The 11,412-nt window shown below is 39.2% G+C and overlaps 2 protein-coding genes across 3 annotated transcripts; both read right to left on the bottom strand.

Annotated features, from left to right (window-relative positions):
* Nucleotides 1-311: 311 nt before the first annotated feature.
* LOC130985625 (transcription factor NIGTH1-like) lies at nt 312-1,599 on the bottom strand. Of its 2 annotated transcripts, XM_057908696.1 has the most exons (4): nt 1,162-1,599; nt 834-1,097; nt 676-752; nt 312-612 (listed from the first exon to the last, which is right to left on the bottom strand). In XM_057908696.1, exons 1-4 carry the CDS (start codon nt 1,325-1,327, stop codon nt 463-465), a joined length of 657 nt encoding a protein of 218 aa, XP_057764679.1. In that variant the 5' UTR covers nt 1,328-1,599; the 3' UTR covers nt 312-462. The 2 variants fall into 2 exon arrangements, with proteins under 2 accessions (XP_057764679.1, XP_057764678.1); XM_057908695.1 differs by having other exon boundaries at nt 312-752.
* A 361-nt stretch (nt 1,600-1,960) lies between these two features.
* Nucleotides 1,961-8,081, bottom strand: LOC130985624 (G-type lectin S-receptor-like serine/threonine-protein kinase At1g11300). The gene is made up of 8 exons (XM_057908694.1): nt 7,800-8,081; nt 3,840-5,372; nt 3,663-3,770; nt 3,385-3,572; nt 3,109-3,319; nt 2,793-3,027; nt 2,572-2,722; nt 1,961-2,504 (listed from the first exon to the last, which is right to left on the bottom strand). The coding sequence occupies exons 2-8, from the start codon at nt 5,122-5,124 to the stop codon at nt 2,190-2,192; spliced, it is 2,493 nt and encodes an 830-aa protein (XP_057764677.1). The 5' UTR covers nt 5,125-5,372; nt 7,800-8,081; the 3' UTR covers nt 1,961-2,189.
* Between the last annotated feature and the right edge of the window lie 3,331 nt (nt 8,082-11,412).

The raw sequence follows: 11,412 nt of genomic DNA, 5'->3' as shown, positions 1-11,412 counted from the left end.
TAGATCAACATATCAAAAAGCAATTAAAAGTTTGTGGTTTTACAGGCATAATCTTTTATTAGAGGTTACAATCAGAATATGTCCAAAGTTCGTGATTTTATAGACAAAGTCTTTTGTTAGAGGTTATAATGTGCCCAAAGTTCGTGATTTTACAGGCCATTAATCCTCTTTAAATATAAGGTCAAATATAAGATAAATTTTTAATTATTATTTTAAATAGTGACTATAAAAAATAAAATGAGGGCTACGAATAGAATCACCCATCACCCAGAGCTTAAGTTACACAAAGATTAATTTGATAAGCATTAGGGTTGAGCAAAATTCAGATGTTAGTACGAGTAGAGCGCAATAAGAAATATTAGCCCATTTACACCTTGGTCCATTTAATTGGACCAAACAGTCCTTAACAATTAACACTATTCCCCTGCCCTATAAAAAAGAAGAAGGAAAAAAAGGTCTATACTAACGCGGTGGCAGTATTGTAGGAGCGGTGGCTCCATAGAAGGCGGCAGGCGATGCTCCGGCGTGGGCTGCATACTCTGGTGGGACCCATATGCCACCTACGACTACCACTGGGCTTGGAGCCTGGATTCCTGTGTGCAGTCTGTATTTCTGTGGACACACAAATTCGTAATTGGTTTTAAAACTCCAATTAATCAAGGGGAGAGAGAGTACCTGCAGATGGCTTTTAACTTCATCACTAGTCAATCCCTCAACCTTCATTAGTTGCGTTATTTGTTTGGGAGTGGCCACTGCATCCAAAATGGATAATTAGTTTTTCTAATAAATACCAAAAAAAAAGGGTTGTGAATATATAGTAGTAGTATCCTGACGTTGCGAACCACCGAGCATGTGCAGCGCATTGAGAAAACGGCTGTGCAAATGTGGCGACCAACATCTCCTGGCCTTCCTCTTCTCTTTATGGTCACCCGAGTTTTCTCTTGTACAAACATGGCTGTCTTCTGGCGGCGCAAGCCTTAATTCCGGCGGCGGAACTTGATGGTTCCAGAGTGTTGCAGATGACATCCACTTAGCTTTATCTGCTGAGAGTTGCTTCATCCTCTGCGACTGCAGCTCCTGCCTTGACGCCTCCATAGCTGATCCAAATTATCACCATTTATTATTTAATTCAACGCCTGAGAATTCATGCAAGAGAATTACCGTTGCTGAGAAGTTGCATGCAAAGTGGAAGCTCTCGCTTGAAGGCGTCAATCTTGAGTTTTTCTTCTTCGAGACGGGCTACAAATTCTTCCAGCTTCTGTGTTTTTTTCAAAACCAGAGATTCGATATTGGGCTTGCAATCAAGACTGAGTTCAGTTGATGCCATCGTCTTTCAGTTGCACGTCAATCCTTCCCTCTATTTTATATAGTTGCATGGAAAAGCCCAAGAATTTCTTTTCTTGAATTTTTTTTTATAAAGTACAACTGAAAAAAGAATATATGTAGAGGAAATGCTACTTTTATTTGGGTGGTTGTTGGAGGGAAAATAAAAAGGGAAATTCCGGTGAGAAGAGCATGCAAGAAAACAGGTAAATACATATATAAAGGGATCGAGAGTTTTTGCAGAGAGTAAAAAAGCCAAATGCTTGTTTTGTATTAGGATTAATAGGAAATATACCTAGTTTTCGTCCCCTTTTGGACGCAGCTTTAATTTGTTAATGCAAGAAATAATTAGCTGTGAGCATCGATTCTTCTTGTTAGCCTACTTTTCTCTTTTCCTTTTGCAGTTCATTTACTTGGAAATATCCAATAAATTCGAGGAGCAACTCTTTTTCCAGAATAGGATTAAAGAAAAGAAACATAATCTGCAATACAGAGAGCTAGAGTCTCATTTATCAAAGGAACTCAACAGAATCTACTTTTATTACCTGCTTTACTAAAAGATTCTCACTCATCTCAAATTTGAAACTGCTTTGGAGTTCTACACGAGGAGAAAAAGTGGAGGTGGTCGGATAAAGCATGATTAAGCAGTTGAGTTTAATAAAATTAAAATGAATCGTATTCTTTCAAGAGGTTGATTTAAAGGAAGGGGAAGTGGATATGAATTTAAGCAGCCTAGTTCCTGTAGTAAGGCTTCAGTTACAAGACTCCAATCCACACCTTTTCTGCAGATTCTCTCACTTTTCTCATCTTCCCCTTTTTCTCTTTTCTTGGTTTTTGCTGTTTCATCTTTCTACGATGCTATTCTGTTATCGCCCCTCAATCACTGTAATACTGACATTATTGAGGGAGCCCGTTGTCTCGTGGCTCTGAGAGGAAGACGATAACGGATGGTTTCTCGTTGGCTTCTTAGTAAATGCAGGCTGTTCTGGGGAAGGCAGAATAGCAATCTCTTTACCAAGCATTGATAAAACAGTTGACATTGTGGGCCTCTTGTCAGGAAATTCTTGGACGCAAAGCAATCCAATGTTTATGCATCGAATGATCTCTGCCACCAAGCTTGGACTATATATCCTTTGATCTATGAATTCCTCAAAATTGCCTTGGTTCCATAGTCTCCATGCCTGGGAAATTTAGATTCAGTTGGAGAACTTAATAAGTAAAAACCAGAGGGGAAAGAAAAGGCCTTACATGTTCAAGAAGGCTAAGAGCCATATCATCATCGTAGAAGCTCGTGTTTCGCCTCCCATTAATTATCTCCAACACTATAACACCAAAGCTGAACACATCTGTTTTTTCTGAAAATCTTCCTCGCATTGCATATTCAGGTGCCATATATCCACTGCAGCAATACGATGTTTGCTTGAGTCACTAAAGATATAACAAATTGAGCCAATCTCAACTTCACTTACTATGTACCAACCACTCTAGCAGTGTTGGCTTGATCTTCTCTTCCTCCAAATATTCTGGCCATGCCAAAATCTGAGATTTTGGGACTCCAATCCTCGTCTAGCAACACATTGCTTGGCTTTAAGTCTCTGTGGATTATCATCAATCGCGAATCCCTGTGGAGATACAGAAGGCCTCTTCCAATACCTTGCATTACATTGAAACGTTTCTCCCAGTCCAGGATTCCTTGAGATGGATCTGCATGATCACAAACAAATACATCAACACTTGTGCAAGGACTAATTACAACATGCTATCTGAATTAAGAGTTCAACTCACCAAAAAGAAGCACGTCTAGGCTTCCATTGGCCATGAATTCGTAAATCAGCATTTTTTCTTCTCTTTCAACGGAGCATCCAAGCAAACTCACAAGATTCCTGTGCTGCAGTTTGGAGATCACAACTACTTCATTCATGAATTCTTGCAACCCTTGTCCAGATTCTCTTGACAGCCTTTTCACAGCAATTTCCTTCCCATTTGCCAACTTACCCTACACATTAATCCTGAATATAATTATAACAAGTTCTGGCAATGGCACGAGAAGAAGTGGTTTACCTTATACACGAGTCCGAAACCACCCTTCCCCAATAAATTAGCCGTGTCAAAATGGTCTGTAGCTTTTGCAAGTGTGTCGAAGCTATACAATGGTAATTCATCCAGACTAACTTCAACTACATCATCTCTTAGCGCCATTTCACTTGAATCTAAAGGATAAGCTTGTTTTTTGCGTTTTCTTTCAGTTCCTAATTCACCAAACAGAGATAGCATCATTCGCAAATATAGTAACTACGGCGGCATATAAATGATGCTCTATTTTTATCACATCCCCTTACCATTTCTCTTAGTCCTCCAGAACCAAAAAGCAAGTATGGAAATGGATATAACTGTCAATCCAGCAATCACTGGGACTATGATGATCACTTTTAGGTCCCTTTGCTCATCTAAAACAAAAACAAATTCTAAACTTGGATATGTAGCTATAAACACCAATTTGTAAGAGAAACAAGTACCTAAGACAGAGTAGGCCCCGCGCACATAGAGATCCGAACCACCACTGGGATATTGGCGAACATCAATCAAACTATCCCTCCAGAACATGCAACCAATACCGGGATCATGTGAATAGGCTATGCACGAACAATTTCTCAAGCACAAACCTTCACATTCATCTTTCCTACCTACTGTTACCTCAATAAAATCGGGCACTTTAACATTCGCGAGCATAGAAAATCTATCTCCTCTGCTTTTATCACTAGAGCTATCACTTCTGTCGCACTGCAAGGCACTCCTCCTCGCACATCCACCACTCCAGTTCCCTTTAACCCATTCCTCATAGTTTACTGGTTCGTACCCTTTGAGACAGCTGCACATCGGCAAATTCCTCAAACTACAGCTCCCAAAAGGCCCACATGCACCATAAACATCACAAACATCAATCGGAGCAACCCATGTGACATTCCAGTTCCTCCTGGCCTCATCCCACATTGTCTGCACGAAACTTCCATTCGGCTTCAAAATGATTTTCATCAAAATATTTCCATAATAATCCCGAGTGAAGGAGACAGTGCCGTATTCATCTCTGGTGAGCCTATATCCATCAAGATACACAGCATACATATCTGTCACTCCAGTGAGAATGAGACCGTTCCAGGGGCCACTTCTCCAGTGCGGCCGACTCCCGTTCCAGATGAACACTTGTGGAATGGCTGAAGCTTGGATTCCAGCACTGAAATCTCCATAGTCTGGATTCTCCAGAGTTCTCCACGAGGTTAGTACAACCTTCTCCCCTGTTCGATTATTGTCAGTTATTTGTAGAGTTGGCAGGAAAGCATCAGCAGGATGCCTAAAGCTCTCCCATGCTACGCGGCCGTTTGAGTTATCCCGCAAGACAAGATTCCCAGAATCCAGAAGCTGAACACTCGTATTCTGGGAAAGATTCCTGACATTGGATGACCAAAGAATCTGTTTGTTGGAAGCCATGAGAACAAGATTGCCATCTTCGGATATGGTAATCGCCCCAGACGAATCATTAAGGAGGGGTTTATCCCTATTGGCCACCCACACAACAGATTCTTTAGACACATTATTCCAGATCCCCATATAACGATTGCTGCTATTTTGAGGGCTGAAGAACCCGAGCCTGTAGATCTCTCCAGTCGACACGATCGTCTCGGGATCTTCAATCACCACACTTGGTGTAATGCTGTCTGCTCCCTTGCATGAACCCGGGATTGGAATGAAGAGTATTACTAGAAATAATTCAAGAAAAATGCTCCCGGTTGAAGAGAAGGCCATTTTGGTTCAACTCCCAATTTTCTGCCTCGCTTCTCTTTATGGACTTTGAAAACAGTATAGATTGCTCATGAAATAGTAGTGGGTCGATAGTCGATAGATATGTATCTCAGCAAGTCTGCGGATTGAATTTCTATCTTGTCGGAAAGCAAAAATACGGTGATATTCCGTTCACATGTGAGTGACGTTTCCTTGCTTTGTTCTTCCAATTTGGGGCAATCAGTACCATACCACCACTTCTACCCCTTCATCTACGTAAGAGATTATTGCTAATTTATTCTTCAAATAGATTGATTTGAACTGCATCTGGCTTAAAACTTCTGCCAAGCTCTTGGCCTTGGGAACAACTCGTTAATATATTTTTTATTCAATTTTAACGTGCTTTTGTATTCTTATTTATATATATCAGCAGACAGCACACTGGTTTCAAATTTCGGTTTCTATATACTAAAGCAGTATGTATACCCATTGTATTTTAATTCCAGATTTTCCAATTTCTCGTATAAATTATGGGACTTCCGTCTTCACATCTCTCTAGTCCTTTGTTTGTTTGTTTTTTTTTGTCATTTTCTACGAGTTTTCTAATTTATAATATACAAATATATCATATTTAATGAAATTGGCAAGTGGAAAAACTTCGCTCACCACTCAGTTCTATTTTTGTTCTTATCAAGTTTCAGCCCCCCAAAAATTTCAATTTCATATTTAGCTCTGTTATATTTGATTGAACAAAATCTACCGAGAATTCAGAAACTTACAACTAGCAGCATTAATTGATAAATGATAAGGCCAACGGAAAAATAGCATGAGGAAGTCACACGTTCTATACTTCGATCCATTTACACACATCTAGTATTTCTATATCTTCCTTTAAATATTTCCCTTTGATTAAAAAGTAGACAAAATGCCAACCTTTTTTATGGATATATAGAAAATGTTTATATACTTTAAAAAGTAATAATGATGCTTTCAAAAAAGAAAAATAAAGCACATAGTTTTTTGTTTTCAATATTGTCTTAAATGAAAACATCCACTGAAAAGTGGGGCAAATACTGGTTGATTCATATTGCTGGATTCATACGAGGAAAATGATAATCAAAAATCCATATTTTGCTTACATGGAACTAGGGATGTCAATGGGTGGGTTTTACCCGGACCAGAACCATTAAAATTGTTACGGTTCCGGAACCAGAACCGACCCATTGCTTAATGGATCCACACCGGACCAGACCATTAAGTGAAAAATTAATGGGTGTGGGTAGGTTAATTACCCATGGGTATTATAAGACCCATAGACCCAATAATACCCATTACCAAACTTAAAAAAGCCCATGGTCTCATGACCAAGACCCAGCCACCCCCACCCCCACCCCCACTCCTACCCACCCCCCACCTTCAAAAATATTTTTTTTTAATTTTTTTAAAAATTTTCCTCCCCAATTCCACCCCAGCCCCGCCACCCCCCACCCCCTCCCCCCACCCCCACCCCCCCTCCAAAACAAATTTTTTTTTTAATTTTTTTAAAAAAATTTCCTCCCCAATTCCACCCCAGCCCCGCCACCCCCACCCACCCCCCACCCCCCCCCCTCCAAAATTTTTTTTTAATTTTTTTAAAAAAATTTCCTCCCCAATTCCACCCCAGCCCCGCCACCCCCACCCAACCCCCACCCCCCCCTCCAAAATTTTTTTTTTTTATTTTTTTAAAAAAAATTTCCTCCCCAATTCCACCCCAGCCCCGCCACCCCCACCCACCCTACCCACCCCCCACCCCCCTCCAATTTTTTTTTTAATTTTAAAAAAAAAATTCCTCCCCAATCCCACCCCAGCCCCGCCACCCCCACCCACCCCCCACCCCCAATTTATTTTTTTTATTTTTTTTTAAATTAAAAAAAAATTAAAAAAATTTTGGGTGGGGGTGGGTGGGGTTGGGGAGGAAAAATTTAAAAAAAAAAATTTTTGGAGAAGGGGGGTGGGGGGTGGGTGGGGGTGGCGGGGCTGGGGTGGAATTGGGGAGGAATTTTTTTTAAAAAAATAAAAATAAAATTTTGGAGGGGGGGGTGGGTGGGGGTGGCGGGGCTGGGGTGGGATTGGGGAGGAAAATTTTTTAAAAAAAATTAAAAAAAAAAAAAATTTTGGAGGGGTGGGTGGGGGTGGCGGGGCTGGGGTGGAATTGGGGAGGAAAATTTTAAAAAAAAAAAAAAAAATTGGAGGGGAGGGGGGGGGGGGGGGTGGGGGAGGCGGGGTTGGGGTGGGATTGGGGAGGAAAATTTTTTAAAAAAAAATTAAAAAAAAAAAAAATTTAGAGGGGTGGGTGGGGGTGGCGGGGCTGGGGTGGAATTGGGGAGGAAAATTTAAAAAAAAAAAAAAAATTTGGAGGGGGAGGGGTGGGGGGTGGGTGGGGGTGGCAGGGTTGGGGTGGGATTGGGGAGGAATTTTTTTAAACAAAATTAAAAAAAAAAAAAAAAAATTGGAGGGGTGTGTGGTGGTGGGTTAGCGGCAAAACAGGTCGGGTCGGACCGGACCCATAACAAACGGGTCGGGTCGGATCTGGACCCGTCAGGTTTAGGGTCTAAATGGATCGGGTCTAGAACCAGAACCAGAACCATTGCTTATAGCTCAACGAGTAATGAACGGTTCTGGTTCTGGTCCGGGTAAAACCCACCCATTGACATCCCTACATGGAACTATGCTCCGGAATGCTTTTATCTTCTTCCCCAAATCAGCGCCTCCGGCAAGACGAGAAAATCCCAGATTGACCCGAATCTTGCCGTTTCCGGCTAGACCCGAGTCACCACCAACTCGTACACGTCCCTTAGCCGTTGGCGCACCAATACCCATTCTCCTCTTGTTTCTATATTCAGTCGAACACATCTCAATACAATTCCCACTCCTTGCTTTTATTTACCAAAACGAGAATCAAGTTTCAGGTATTAAACGTTTGAGTTCGTCATTTGGAAAAGAAGACACTGGTGGGTGATTTTGGAGACATAATCTAAATAATATCGTTTTGGACTATCTGTCATTTTCATTTCTATTTTTATTTTCATGTGTGATATCCAACATGATGAGTCTCCAATTATTCCAAATATAGTCATATTCTGTCGGAGGATAGAATATAGATACGCATAAAAAAAGAGAGAGAAATTAAATTAGGAGTTAATTTAATCCATTGAATTTATATATTAAAAAAAATTATTTAAAAAATGATAAATAAGAAAATATGAGAAAATATATTTTTTTTATTTTAATCATATGTATACTAGAGATGAAAAGATGTGAAAATATTGAAAAATATTTCCACAAAACTACCCAAGATAATATTATCCAATATTAAAGAAAAAATTAGTAGAGATGAGTTGTCCCGAAAAAAATTTCTATCACAATAAAAATGTGAAAATAGTGAACAAATAATAAAAATATTTTTTTCCTCTCATTTTGTATGAACTCTCTTTTAATATATATTCAAAGGAAGGTGACAATTCTTATGAACTCTCTTACAATATATATTCAAAGAAAATTGACAATTCTTATGAGCCCACATGATGGAAGAGATTTCTTATTTAAAATGATTTGTTTGATCTCTTTAAAGATGGAAAGAAAAAAATTATCGTATTACAAGAAACAGATGCAACTAGGGACGTCAATTAGATTGGCGGTTCAACAGGCGCTTTCCACCTACTCTTAAAGGATGATGATGGAACTTGAACATTTTGAGAAAAAGTGGAAGAAGTGAGAGTGCTATCAATATCTTATTCGGAGTCGACATTGATAGACTTGTCACAATTACCACGACCATGAGACATGATAACAAATGAACAAGTAGAGAAAAGTATATAGATAATAGAGGTTAGAGAACAATAAAGTAAAGCAAGTGAAGTGAGTGTACTGATAGTGTAATTGAATTATATAGTATAGTAGATAGTATTTAGTACTTAGTAGTACTAGTAGTAATATAATGTAAAGCAAGAACAATAAAGTAAAGCAAGTGAGTGTAATGATAGCGTAATTGAAACATATAGTATATTAGATAGTATTTAGTACTTAGTAGTAGTACTAGTAGTAATATAATGTAAAGCAAAAATAATAAAGTAAAGCAAGTGAGTGTAGTGATAGTATAATTGAAATATATAGTATAGTAGATAGTATTTAATACTTAAGGGGGTGTATTCGTTGTGGAATTTGATGGATTTCTATGGATTTTAAAAGTCTGGGTGTATTCGTTTAAGACTTTTAAAAGTCTGCAGAAATTTGGGTGTATTCGTTCAAGACTTTTAAAAGTCCATATAAATCTGGGTGTATTCGTTCAAGACTTTTTAAAATCCATACAAATCTATGTGTATTCGTTATTCCATTGACTTAAAATCCGGAATGACTTTCATGGATTTCATCCAAAAAATACACACGACGAAATCCGGCCAAGAACCACGAGAATTGAAATCCATGAAGTTTTAAGTGAGCGCTGAATTCCAGCGCCTGCGGCCAAGAAGCCAGCGAGCGCTGGGTGTGAGCGGGCGCTGGGTTCCCTGCGGCCGCTGGGCCCAGGCAGCTCAGCAATCCTTTGTGAACATCACTTCGATTACTTAAGTGAATGTGTGATTGATCTAGTTGGTGCAAACTTTCATAGAAAATATATTCTACCTAATTATGGAGAATTTGTAAAAGCTGCTGTTGCTGACAATGAAATCCAATTTGTAGAAACAAGCAGCACTGAGGTAGCCAAAGTATTATACCAGCGCTCGCTGGAACTTCATTTCTAACGTATAGTTTTGTGTTATTCCCAGCGGTCGCTGGGTTTCCAGCGAGTGCTGGGACTCCGCGGGCGCTGGGTCTTTTCTAGCGGGCGCTGGGTGTGAGCGGGCGCTGGTTTCATGGAATTCAATTCCAAAATTATCCCGTAAAGTCTTCGAAAATCAGTGAAAATCGGGGTGAAATCCAACCACGAATTCTTTGAAAATCGTCTGGAATCTATGTAAATTCCATGGAATTTAAATTCTATGGACTTTTTAAAGTCTGTGGAAATCCACAACGAATACACCCCCCTTAGTAGTAGTACTAGTAATATAATGTAAGCAAGATAGCAATAAATTAAAGTAAGGCAATTAAGCAAGATAATAACAAAAGAATTATAGAGCAAGATCAACAACAATTTAACAAGAGCAATAACACATAAAGAATGGAGGATAATTAGAAGTAGAAGAGAAGAGAGTGTAGAATCGTTAACACAATGGGATGATTTTGAAGGTGGAAGAATGGGGGTATTTATAGTTAAAATTTGGTGGGAGAAATTTGAATTTGAATTTGAAGGTGGATGATTTTGAACCGCGGTGAAAACCGGCGGTGAATCGCCCAAAACCAGCGGTTCGTCTCGCCTGCCGTGCCCAATAACCCTGCCGGTCAAGACCTACTCCTGCAGTCCTATGCCTGCCGGCCTGCTGCCTCGACTGCCGCGCCGGAACCGGCGGTTCCAGGCCAAACCGACAAGCCGTGGATTCCTAAACCTTAACCGGCCCTTCTAGTTTGGCAGTCCGGTTTCGGAACCGGCCCGTGGTCAACGGTCCGGACTGGAACCGTTGACTCCTGAGCCGAACCGCCAGGCCCGGTTAGCCCTTGGCACCACTAGATCGGCCCGCTCAGTTTTAGGCTAACTCATTTGGTTTCGAATTATTTTTTGGTTTAGGTTAATAGATTTTTTTTTCGGATGAAAGTAATTCGACCATAACCCTAATGCACTCGATTTTGAATTAATTCGTCGGGTCCGCAAATTTATGATTATTTTACATGTATGATCAATTTTTGTTCATAATCATATTCTTGTAAGAAAAAATAGGACATATTTTTTTAATCAAGACATTTCGCCTTATTTAGATATAAAAATTAGTGTCACTTCAACTTAATTAAATTTACATAATATTAGTAATAAATAACTTTGTTACCGATAAGAATTGCATATACAATTTAGCATAAATAACTATATTTCTTTAATTTTATGTCAGAAATTTTTTATTTATTATTGGAGAAATCAAAACACGTTTCACAAGTATCAAAATCTTATTATCAAATAAAAAAAATCCATAAAATTTGAAAATTAAATAATAAGAAAAAAATCGGTTAATCAAGCCACAAATCCTATCGTGCTATTCTCGGTTTTGGCTATTTGCGTTGAATTTTTTTTCAGCTAAAAAATTTCATTTCTAATCTTTCTTTTTTGTTGGTTTATTTGGATTGATCCATCAATTTCGAACTTTATTGACATCCGTAGATGGATCATGGTCATTTTGGGGCCATAATTAC

Source organism: Salvia miltiorrhiza, chromosome 5 (assembly GCF_028751815.1).
Source record: "Salvia miltiorrhiza cultivar Shanhuang (shh) chromosome 5, IMPLAD_Smil_shh, whole genome shotgun sequence".
NCBI classification, from domain to species: Eukaryota; Viridiplantae; Streptophyta; class Magnoliopsida; order Lamiales; family Lamiaceae; genus Salvia; species Salvia miltiorrhiza.
The sequence above is the reverse complement of the archived record's forward strand: the minus strand, read 5'-3'. Positions and strand labels throughout refer to the sequence as shown.